At 43.1% G+C, this 12,193-nt stretch overlaps 1 protein-coding gene across 1 annotated transcript; it reads left to right on the top strand.

Annotated features, from left to right (window-relative positions):
• Positions 1-218: 218 nt before the first annotated feature.
• Positions 219-10,716, top strand: ENPP5 (ectonucleotide pyrophosphatase/phosphodiesterase family member 5). Its single transcript, XM_054291749.1, has 4 exons — positions 219-287; positions 2,126-2,995; positions 6,046-6,222; positions 7,544-10,716. Exons 2-4 carry the CDS (start codon positions 2,131-2,133, stop codon positions 7,912-7,914), a joined length of 1,413 nt encoding a protein of 470 aa, XP_054147724.1. The 5' UTR covers positions 219-287; positions 2,126-2,130; the 3' UTR covers positions 7,915-10,716.
• The last annotated feature ends 1,477 nt before the right edge of the window (positions 10,717-12,193 follow it).

Here is a 12,193-nt window from a genome sequence, read left to right as displayed (position 1 = left end):
CACCGTCCCTGGAGGCGTTCAAGGAAAGCCTGGACACGGCACTGAGGGCCGCGGTTCAGCTGACGCGGCGGTGCTCGGCCACACGCTGGATCTGCGTTCTCAGAGCTCTCTCCCGACCCAAAAGACGCCGTGACTCCGTAATTCCGTAACTAATTCCGTAATTCCGCGTCCCCCTCCCGCCGGGCCCGCCCCGCGCCGTTCCGCCCCGCACGCTCTGAGTGACGGCGCCGGGGCCGCTCCCGGGCGGGGCGGGGCCGGGCCGGACCCGCTGCTCCGCGGCCCCTCAGGTAACGGCGGCGGCTCCGGGGCTCGGGGTGTGCGCGGCCTCCTCCGGCCCAGGCTGGTGGGTGTGTGGGCGCTGCGTGTGGGGAATGGCGGCCTGGGCTCGGCATTCGCGTGGGCTGGGCTCCGGCGGCCGCCGAGCGGGGCCCGGGGCGCTTCTCTGTCTGTCTTGTCTGTCCGTGTGTTCGTGTGGCAGCTCCTGCCCTTGGCAGTGCGGTGGGTTCGTCCCCACGGAGCCCCTCGGGTCCCCAGAGATTTGTGGTGCCGAGCTCTGCGGAGACCCGGGTCAGGGGATGTGCTTAGGCTGTATCCGCACAAGAGCAGTATGAGAAGGCCTTGGAAAAAACCCAAACCAGCCGTCATTTATTATTTATTGAGAGCATGCAGTGAAGGAATTAGAATAAAAGAATTATAGATCATGATGAGTTCATTAGTAGTGTAAATTCAGAAGTAGAGACTTGATTTCACTTCAATCTATACATGTCCCTCCCCAGAAGGGGGATTTATGGGCTATGTCTAATTTGGCAGCTGGGATTCTGATGAACACAACATTGTGTTGTCCCTTCGTCCTTCAGGTTCAGCTGGAAGAAATCCCCCATCAGGTGGATCTGAGGTAATCTGTAGCCTTTGGGTCTGTGTTGTTTGCTGAAAGGGAAATTAGGACATTCTCTGGAATGTCAGATTGTTCTTAGCAGAACTCAAGGCCTGGATTTCAATTTTGAGAGACACACAAGTTTGGTGTAACATTTTACTGCCTGCAAGTTGCAGAATCCTATAATCACGGAGTAGGTTGAGTTGGAAGGGATCTTAAAGCTCATCTCATTCCACCCCCCTGCCATGGACAGGGACACCTTTCACCAGCCCAGGTTGTTCCAAGCCCTGTCCAACCTGGCCTCAGACAATTCCAGAGATGGGGCGGCCACAGATCTCATTCCATTGTTGCAGTGGTATTCAGATGCTTGTTATACCATAACTTCTTATATTCACTAGGATATTTATGTACTCTGAGTATTAAGATGGGTTTATTGCATATTCACTGTTTTTCAGCTGAATTTCAGAGGTGATTGAGTCCCAGAGGATTGCTGAAAAATGGGAACCTAAAGGGAACTGTAACGAAATTGATACCACCCATATGCAGGATTGGATTGAGCAATATCTGGTGTTGTGGGTAAATGATGCTGTTGAACAAGAAGTGAGAAATATTAGCATGAAATTTTAGGTCAGTTACAGACAGGGAAGTTCTGTGTGAGGGTTCTTACACGGATCTTGCTTTGAGTAATTATCTGAGTTTTAAACAAGAAATTGTTTGAGAAGAACAGGAGGAAACTGGGGCAAGGGAGCACAAGCCAATACAAAGTGAAATTATGTGTCATATTTTGTCAGATAAGGACATAATAAGGACTTAGATGAGGAATGCCTGTCATAGCTTGGAGGAGTCAAAATCCTTGAGTCTTATGATCAGAATTAGAATCACAGAATGGTTTGTGTTGGAAGGGACCTTAAATGTCATCTTGTTCCGAGCTCCTGGCATGGACAGGGACACCTTCCACCAGACCAGGTTGCTCAGAGCTCTGTCCAGCCTGGCCTTGAGCACTTCCATGGATGGGGCAACCACAGCTTCTCTGGACCTGTTCCAGGGCCTCACCCCCCTCACAGTAAATAATCTCTTCCTAAAATCTAATCTGACCCTGTCTTCTGGCAGTTTGAAGCCATTCCCCCTTGTCCTGTCATTGCATGCTTTTGTAAAATATATCTTAGAGTATATGAATACATAAGGAATATTTTAGCCACTCATTGTTAAAACCAAGTTACAACTTTGACAACTTCTGCCTCTGCTCAACAGATGCCATGTTGCCTCAGAGGAGGGGACAGATGCCTTCCAGAGCAGCCATGAGCAGTTACTGGAAAGTCCTGGGGATTTTCCTGCTCTCTGTTCCGAGCGTGCCGTGTCTCCAGGCAGCGCAGCCTGGGGTGCTGCTGGTGTCCTTTGACGGCTTTCGCTGGGATTACATCTACAGGGTGCCCACCCCCAACTTCCACCATGCCATGGAGAGCGGGGTGCACATCAGGCAGGTGACAAACGTGTTCATCACCAAGACCTACCCCAACCACTACACCCTGGTGACAGGGCTCTATGCTGAGAGCCACGGCATCGTGGCCAACGAGATGTATGACCCTGTCCTGAACGAAACCTTCTCCCTGAACAAAATGAACACCCACAACTCCAAGTTCTGGGAAGAGGCCAGTCCAATATGGGTGACAAACCAGAGGGAAGGACACAAATCTGGTGCTGCTATGTGGCCTGGAACAGATGTGAAGATACATGGAGTCTTGCCTACACATTACATGCCCTACAATGAATCTGTTCCCTTTGAAGACAGGGTAGCAAAGCTCATCGAATGGTTTACATCAGAAGAGCCCATCAACTTTGGTCTCCTGTACTGGGAACAGCCTGATGAGTCTGGACACTTTCTGGGCCCAGAGAGCCCATTGATGGGAGCAGTAATCCGTGACATTGACAGAAAGCTGGGATATCTCATTTCTGAACTGAAGAAAGCAAAGCTGTGGGATGTGATCAATGTCATAGTCACGAGTGATCACGGAATGTCACAGTCGTCCTCAGAAAGGCTCATTGAGCTTGATCAGTACGTGAGCAGAGAGCTCTATGCAGTCATCGACCATTCCCCTGCAGTTGCCATTTTGCCAAAAGAAGGTAGGAGCTACAGCAGTAACCTTCCTGAGGAGGTGCTTGAGTACCCAAACTTCACAGACTGAGTTGGTGGTAGCAGCACTGGTGGCAATAGGACATCAGCCTTGAATAAGGAGTACTTGCAGGACCCCTTTGTTCTTTTTGTGGGCTCTGCCAAAAGCCTGGGTGAACTTGCAGAAAATAAAAGGGAGCAAATCTGTTTGCTGTTGGCTAATATTCCCAAGGATCCTTTAGTCCTTGTGAGAAGTAAGATAATCTAATGGCATTATCAAGGCTGAATGGTGCTCTAGATAGATAACACCTGAATGTTACATATCTTGCCTTTCATCAAGATGCTGAAGCCATAGTGGAAGAATTATATTTCTAACTCAAACAGTAAACTGAGAACAGATGGGGATCTTTGATAAAAAGAAAGCCTCTGTTGGCTATTTGATTGGCTGCCAGCTATTGTAGTTCTGAGTTTTTTTCCCCATCACGCTGAACAGCCAGCCAGTTACATATATACCATTTTTATTAAGATAAAGGTGGGCAAGAACAGTGTTGTAATCAAAATCTGAAATCTGGTTGCAGTCACTGAAGGGTTGCTGAGGTGTCAGGTTATGTTTAGTGTCACTAATGCATCTGCTTTTCATTTTGATGGTCAAGTAGTCTAAACTACTTGGTGCAAAAGTGTAATCCTGGAAAATAACACCCCTGCCCACACAAAAAAAAGTGCTAATTTGGAAGCTGAATTTCAAGGTGACCTTCTGGAAAGGTGTTTTTTAAGAATTCTGTAACATTTGCATGAGTAATGGATATATAGTACTCTGTATTTCATGCCTAAGCAGGGAGAGTATTTTCAGAATTAAGTGACCTGTAAGTCACTTAATTAAAGCATGAACAAATGTGTCTTGTCATTTTTAATGTGAAGAATAGTCCAGATTCAAATGTGAATATGTCCAAACTGAGGTCTCTGCTGCCTGAGCAGTCAGGCCCTGTAGCTCTGTGGGGATAAAAGAGCCAAGTTTGGAAGCTTCATCCCCACAGAGGTTGTCCAAGATGTTCTCATTGGCAAATAGAGAAGCTGTAAAAGTAAACTTCAGTGCTGACACGTCCCTAATGCAGTAAAGGAGAACTTTAAGATGCGTAACTTGATTCTTCTGTCTGCTAAATGCTGAAAAGGAACAGCATCTCTGCTGCAATTAGATGACAGAACAGTAAAAAAGCCATTTCAGTGGATTTCAGGAACAGCTTGGATTTGATTTTGCCCAGAGATTCAGGTATTTATTACACTACCAATAAACAAGAATTAGTTTTGAGCACAGCTAAAATTCTTTCCTTCAGTGGTACCAGATGTGATTTTTATTATAAAACAATGAATGTCACTGTCAGTTCAGGTATGAACTAATATGTGCTTAAGTACATAACACTGATTCTTCACCTGCTATTCAATTTGTCTTTCTTAAACCAAGGGAATGGTAAAACTTAGTGAGATTGAGGAAGAGTTTGAATGCTTAAAAATGCAGGAATTTCTTTTAACTGTTTGGCTATTGCTTCCCCAAGAGATGGATTAAAGCCATTATTTAGCCATGCTGGTGCATTAGTGTGTGTGGAGAACTAGATGTTCACAAAGAAGCTGTGCCACTGCTGGTGATGCTGGCCTTTTTCTTGCATTTAATATAAATATATTAATTCAGATCATTGGGGTAAAATCAAATTTGCTGTATCTGGGGCTTCTCCTCCCTGCCAGCCCATACAGAAAGCTGGCAGAGCAAAATTCACTTTATTACTAATATAGTCCTAGAAATGCTGCATTAGAGCCCCTCTTCTTGTGGCTGTAACTGATACCTTCACTTTTGCTGTCTCATCTTGACCTTTGTTTTGTTTCTTAATTTAGTGATTTTTTGTGCCAGTTTGACATAAGAAACAATAATGTGTTTCCTTCAGAATATATAAATTAATGTGTATTCCTTCAGAATTTCTATACTGGATACTAGGAACTGAGGGGGAAAAGGAAGATGGTTTCTTTAGAAACATTGGCCACTTTCTCCCAGATTTTTGTCACTGATATCCATTGAAAACTCTATGGATACTGGAATGGCAGTCTGAAAGGGGCCTGCAGACACACAGTGCATTCAGCTGCATGTGTCACACAAATACTGACCTAAGCCAGAGAGCTGAGGATTTGGTGTGTCACAGGAGTCTGTTGTGTGCACTCCATGGCTCTCAATAGGAATCTGGCCTTCAGTGGAGGCAGGGAATGAAGAAATTTGGTCAAATGTCAATTCCTGCACTTGCTTTTTTGTTCCTGGCTGTTTGTTGTGGTTCCTCCATTCTGTGCACTGGTGTAACAGCCAGCTTGATCAACTGGTTGTGGCTCTTCAGTGGCTTTTACTGGAAAGGCAAGCTCAGAAACTGGAAGTAAGCAAATAAAGAATTGGGGGTGGGAAATGCCTATTTATTCAGTGTCAGTAGAGCTCTTGAGTGTGTGTGCTCACTGTGACTAGGGAAGGGAAAGGAGCAGGCTCTGGGAATGCAGAGGAGTAGCTCATGCTGTTGGCTGTTACTGAATAATAAAGGAAAGCAACAAACTCCTTTAAAATAGATGAAAAGTGTCACTTGTTGTCACAGCCAGCTAGGTGACAGAATTTGGCCTGAATGCAGCCATTACCTCACAAACAGGTTTAGGAGGTGTCTTCTTGCTTTCAGGCATTGCACAAAGCTAGGAAGGTTTGGTTCCTTTTCCAGGAGTCAGCTGAATGCTTCCTAACTAATTCCTGTGAGAAGCTTACATTCTGATAACTGTGAAATGAGGGATTTTTATAAAATTAGCAAGGCAGCTATTGCTTGGGAACAGGCTGTGAAGTCTGGTGCTGAGGGGGATCGTACTGTGACTGAGGCTCTGGGTTTCTCACAGGAACTCCTGTGCACACACCGTTGTCTCTTACAGTTACAATTCACTTGTGGGAAAGTACATTTTGCCCTCTTCATTCAGCTGTATTTCAATTACTGATGAGTTCAGCAAACACTGATATGTTTAATTTTTGTCTTTTGTCTTTTTTGTCTGTTTGAAGGCAAACTGGATGAAGTATATGAAGCTTTGGCCAACGCTCATCCCAACATGACTGTGTATAAAAAGGAGCAGATTCCAGATAGATTTCATTACAAACACAACCGTAAAATCCAGCCCATCTTAGCAGTGGCTGATAAAGGATGGGAAATTGTCCAGAACAAGACTGATGGTTTTCTACGTAAGTATTCTGGCTTTATAGTGTTCTGCTGTATCTTCCAAGGCAGGGACCTTATGTGGTACTTTATCTCCTAGTATCAGCAACCAATGTTCATTTTTTATTTTTTTTTAAGGCTGGGAAGGAAGACTAAAGTGTGGGAAATTTATAATTTTTTTCCCTGATGGGATGGGAAGCACCTACTGTTAGGGGAGGAGGATCTGCACTTACTGTTTCTTTAAACATGAAACTTGCTGAGATAAGATCAATCACACATGTTTTAGTGGCCCCATACTTGAGGTCTTTCAGGATGTAGCAAACCAACAAGCACTTCCTGAGAGATTAAAAAGGAAAATTGCAACTGAATGTGTTGAATAGAGAGTGAATAGGGTTGTTTTATCATGTTTTAGTTATTTACTGGAGAAGGGTTGGGTTGGAAGATACAAGAACATTTTCTGAATGTTCTCAGCTTGTCTGAATGCTACACTTGGAGTAATCTCATTCTATTGCTACAAAGAGTCTTTGGATATTGTGTTACTGCACACTGGTGATTTTCATTCGCCTTGGAGGAAAAAATGCATTCTAGGTGATTTGGAGGAATAAAACCCCCAACACTTTGAAGCTCCTCACCTTCCAGTTTTGAGATTTATTATAGGTAGCATGGAGGCAGTGAACTGTAACTTCTTGGTAACCTAAAATACAGGTGTTACATGCTCAGTTCTTGCATTTCTAATTGAGAACCTTTTGAACTTTGCTGCTGGTTGTGAACTTGAAGTGTGTTATCAGCAAGACTGAACAAGATTTTCAGTACCTGCTGAAAGCACCTTCTTGTGCCTGTGTGTTTGACATTTTCCCAGTTTTTAATGCCCCTGTCAGGAGTGGGCACTGGACATCCACCAGTGAGTTCTTCCTTGTTGAAGAGTTGATGGTGCACAAAATTGGACAAAATTTCAAAGTGTCTCCTTGGAGTCACGTGGACAGTCTGACTCTACATGTTTGGTTTTTTCTCTAAGGAATCTGGACCAGTTGCAAAGTTGGTATTTTTTCCTTGAGGAGAATCAAGGAAGTGTGGGTGTACACAGTGTGCCATTGACAATGCTGTTATTGCCATATGAGCTCACTTTTTTCCCTCCCTCTTTCTTAAACAGTGCTCTCTGTTGTGGGTTTTTAGGTATTTTCTCTTTGTAATTCTGAGATTTGGTATTTGCTAGGAGACATTTGTGCTGTCAAAACAACCCTCTCTAAGGATGCTGTGCCTTTTCTGCTTTCTGCTAATTCTAGGAAAATGTTCAATGCCTGTTCTGCAACGTGGGAATACTGACCTTTATCTATCTTTTATTTCTAGTTGGTAATCATGGATATGACAACACTGTACCAGAAATGCATCCCATTTTTTTGGCAGTTGGGCCTGCTTTCAGAAAGAATGCCACCAAGCAATTCATGAATGCTACAGACTTGTACCCCTTACTGTGCCATCTGCTGGGCATCAGCCCACTGCCCAACAATGGTTCCTTCAGTGCTGTGAAGGATATACTTGCTGAGAAAGTTCCTGGAGGCCGTGGTGCAGATTCCTACTCCACTGTGGTAGGAGTGTTCCTGGGCAGCTTGCTTGTTTTTGTTTTTACTGCCGTTTTTGTTAAGCATTTTGTCCTTGCCCAAGCAAATTCCATGCAAATCCGACACACTGAAGCTGCCCAGCCACTGCTGCAAGATTAATAACAGCTGGGATTATTTCCTCTTTGAGGCTTAAAATAAGCCTATACAAAGAAAATAAACAATGGAGGTGGATTAGCATGAAATGTGGAGTGAAAGGAGATGGGTGCTGATCCATTGCAACCAGGGATGGAGAGAGAGCAGGTTCCTGTTTCACACTGCAGCCACTTCAACTTGCAGGGCTTGAAGATATCCTGGGTAAACCTGGGAAGCTGTGTGTGTATGTAGACCTGTAGTGACAATAGACCTCAAATACCTTATTATGGCTGTTTTTAGGGAAATAACATCAACTGGGGTGCACCTCACAGACTGTTAAAGGTGATTTCATTCCTCACCCTCTTTTTTGTTCTATGAGGGGTTTTTTGAGTCTTTTTGATTTTAACAAGTCACTGAATAGTACTAAACTTCTTTGTTAGTATTTTCCTTCCCTGCCCAAGGAAGCTTTTGCACAGATCACATTACAGATAACTTGGTGGGTTAAATCCTACAGGAAAGAACATGATTATTCAGCTAGGTCATGCAGTGCTGGGTGTCTAAGTTTAGTTACATATATTTCTTCAAATTATTGTGTTAACTGCAGCCCCAAAATACAAATCTTAAGTGGTATTGCCTTTAGCAATCAGCATTGAACTGCTTGATGCTTAATGTTTTAAAAATTTATTTAAGTAAATAAAGGTTTTTACCACTTTAGATATGATTTCAGGTAAATGTAGGTCATTACTTTTTTTAATTTCCTGTGCACTGCACTAAATTTTGTAGGAGCTCCATGCAGCTGGCAGGATAAAGACATGTACAAGCACCACACCTGTATATCCAGATGGAGTCTTTTGTATTTCTGTGGTACTAAGGGAGGTGAATAAGGTAAGGAACAAGGTTGCTCAGGCTGGTTTCAGAATGTTGTCAGGCTTGTCCCTGGTCTGCTACTGGAGATTCTGAGTTTGACTTGTGACTTGTGTTTTATCTGCTCTGTCTGGGTAGGCCTTGGAATGGGATGATCAGGATTACACGTGCAGTTTAAGGGGCAGCTGTATAAATCTTAAGCCATAAATGTTCTCAAATCTGAAAAAGCACACTTTAATAATTAAAAAAAAGGTGTAACCTGGAGTTTAATTTTCCAGAGGAAAACCTCTGTCAGGGAAAAATATTAATTCTGAGTAAACAAAAGTACATATTCTCATTGTGTGTGGCAATAAATCTTCTTGCTAGTGTAGCTGTGAGGTTTTTTGTGAGCTCACTTAAATGGTGAGAATCTGCTGACTAAATTTTGTATGAAAAACGTTCTGAAGTGAGAAAAGTTGTCTATTGTCAGACTCCTCCTCCTCTCCCTGTGAGATGAGAGAATATTTCTCAGCACTTTGTTGCTGAGCACAATGCCTGAAGGAGAAAGAAACGTTCAAAATCAGTGCAGAAGTAGCAGACTGGGTGTTTTAAATTCAGTTTATGTCTGTATCCACAGCCCCCAGCAGAGGGCAAGGATGGGAACTCTTGGGCTTTGGATGTGCTCTGCCAAACCAAGGGCACGACAGTCAGTTCTGCAAGGGGAGGGCTGGGGTACAAAACTCCTTTAGCTGGGCTGAGCTCCAGACTTAATGAAGATCTGTTGTGGTTGTCTGTGATGGCAGGGACACTTGTTTAGCACCAAGCTGTTCCTGCAGACAGATGTGGACATTTCCTGAGGCCACAAATTGGGTCCAGGAAATGCTTCAGAGAGAAGGCAATGAAATAGCCCAACTTAAGGGTTGTGCTGAAAGTTCAGCTGTAATTGTAGCTTTAGGAAGGCAGGAAAAATGCAGGTCTTTTGGAAGACAGCCCTTGATATGGGGGATGTATATGAAATCCTGTGAACTCCAGCTGACTCAGTGCTGTGAACTGCCTTGCTTTCCTGCATTGCCATATTCTTAAGGAAACACTGAAGGAAAAGGTCTGTGGGGCTGATTCTTGGTGCAGCTGGCCCTTAGCTGTGCCTGAAGCTGAATTTGCTGGCACAGGTAAACCTGAGGGCTGCAGGGGCTCCAGCTGAACCACAACACCAGTAAGGTGCTCACAGCAGTTTTCAGAGACCAGGGAATCTGAGCACAAACCCCAAACCTCTGAGTTGTTGATAATCCCTTCCCTACCCACCTCCCAAAAAGTGGATGGCACACAGCAAACTGATGCACTGAGTCCACCTTTTCTTGCTTATTTGCAGCTTAAAAATGAATTATAGCACAATGGTATTGTGTGTTTAAAGGAAGATTGCAGACTTTGTTAAGGCAATAACAGTGACAATTGTCATAACACCATAACCCTCACCTCTTGCTTCTGCTTTGGAACATGTTGCTTTAGTAGAAATTCTTCTTATTGCAGTAATTTCATAGCAGTGATCATGGCAGATGTAACAATAACTGGGTTGTAATCTCAGAGCTTTTCCTTAAACCCCACTTTAATTGTGGCAAGTGTAGTTCTATCATCAGCCAAAGTGACCCTTGATTTTAAGGAGGAGGCAAAGTTTATCAGTGTTGATCAGTCATTTGGGACTTAGATTTACCTGCCCAGATATGCAGCAAGGACAGAGCAGTAGGTTTCCCTCAACAAAGGGTTTGGTAACAATAATGCCAGAATAGGCTGGGGACACAAATGTGAGAATTGTTGATGTCATTGTTCTGTATGCACTGTGAGGCCTTTCTTTGAGGAGGGCAAAATAAAACTTTGTAAAAAAATGAAGGGAATCTTGTAGCATTTGGGTATTTCAGATTAGGGTCAAACATTTCCTTTATTCTTAGGTCTATTTGCAGGCACCTCTTGGGTAGTTCCTTGTTAGGACATTTGCCCTGTTTTAAGTTGCTGGGTGTCAGTTAATGAAATTGAAAGCACAAATGATGCCACTGGAGAAAAACAGAGACTTTTTCTCTGATGTGACATTTTGTCAGACACCTTTTTGGATGGGGGGATGTGGGATTTGGTTTCTGTGTATCTGATACTTTCTGTGATGTACAAACAAGTTTATTGGAAAGAGAATTTGAGTACACTGTGTACTGCTTGTAACTTAAACTTGGAAACCAAGAATGATGCATGATGTGTTTATTACTGACCTGTGGAGCATACAGATGTCAAATGTTTTCTTTGTTTCTTCTTGTTTGGAAATGCTGAAGTTAAAATACATCTTTGCTATAATGCTGTCAAGCATGGAGTGCTGGCTTCATTGAAAACACTTCTGGAAAACAAACTTGAACTGGGGGGAGATAACTGGGGAAGAATGGTTTCAACTTGTCTGCATCCCAGATATTCCCTGGACTCTGCAAAGTGTGTGCCTTTGTTAAAAATAACTGGAAGTGTGATAGAAGTTTGGAATTTTAGGTCACACTTCTTATGTAACAGACTTCTTGTTTCCCACCTTGCTCCCATATATGGAAAAAACAGCTATGGCTTACCAATAGTGGGAATCCAGTTTCTTTTACTAAAAAAAAAATCTTCCAGACTTTCTTGGTCAAGACCTGCAGTAACACTGCTACAAGAGATGCAGTCTCAAAATAAAATAAAAAAAAATTAAAAGCAGAAAAATTAGATTCATAAAATCACTTAAGTTGGAAAAGACCTTTAAGATCATCTAGTCCAACCATTAACCCAGAACTGCCAAGTCTGTTATAAGATGAAATGTTGCACAAACTGACTTTTCACACAATCATAGAATACTTTGGGTTGGAGGGACCTTAAAGATCAGCTCATTTCAACCCCCCTGCTCCCCTGACCTCTGTCACAAGTGTGAACAGCACAGTCTTGACTGCATGTGGGAGAAGGACAAATGTGCAGTGGTTGGGTCCTGTTGTTCTGTAAAATGGAAATTTAACAGGCTTATTTCCCAGTCTCCTTCCCTTCTTAAATAATGCCATGGATGCTGTGTTGGCCATATCTGTGCTGCTGTTCAAACCTTTCATGGCATGTTTGCCCTACAGTAAAGGTGATATAGCATTTATCAGATAGTAAACTACAAAAATTGTTGCAAGCACATGAAAATTATAAATTCAATAGTGGTACCAGCCTTTCCATAATGAAATCCTTATCTGAATCCTATTAACAAACCTCTATTACTGGGTTTTTTTGCAATAAAAGATGCTACCATGCATGTTACAGCAAACATCTGTCCCTGTGGTCTGGTCCTTGGAGGTACACAAGGTTGGTTTATTTGTTTATTTTCACAGGCAGTGTGTAGGCAGGGAGTTACTAAAAGCAGTGTTTCAGAGCTGTAGTCAGGTGAAATCAGCTCAATTCTGGAATTGTTTCTGTGATGCCAATGCCCAAAAAG

This window comes from Melozone crissalis, unplaced genomic scaffold, assembly GCF_028551555.1.
Source record: "Melozone crissalis strain CALT ecotype California unplaced genomic scaffold, PUWL_Pcris_2 ptg000106l_1, whole genome shotgun sequence".
In the NCBI taxonomy this organism is placed as follows: Eukaryota; Metazoa; Chordata; class Aves; order Passeriformes; family Passerellidae; genus Melozone; species Melozone crissalis.
This window is presented reverse-complemented; position numbering and strand designations above follow the sequence as displayed.

What these genes read in the sequence shown, in the direction of transcription:
- ENPP5 (XM_054291749.1), top strand. Translation starts at nt 2,131, where the DNA reads ATGTTGCCTCAGAGGAGGGGACAGATGCCTTCCAGAGCAGCCATGAGC. An exon ending in TGCCATTTTGCCAAAAGAAG is followed by an intron (nt 2,996 to 6,045) that starts GTAGGAGCTACA and finishes GTCTGTTTGAAG; the next exon opens with GCAAACTGGATGAAGTATAT. An exon ending in CAAGACTGATGGTTTTCTAC is followed by an intron (nt 6,223 to 7,543) that starts GTAAGTATTCTG and finishes TTTTATTTCTAG; the next exon opens with TTGGTAATCATGGATATGAC.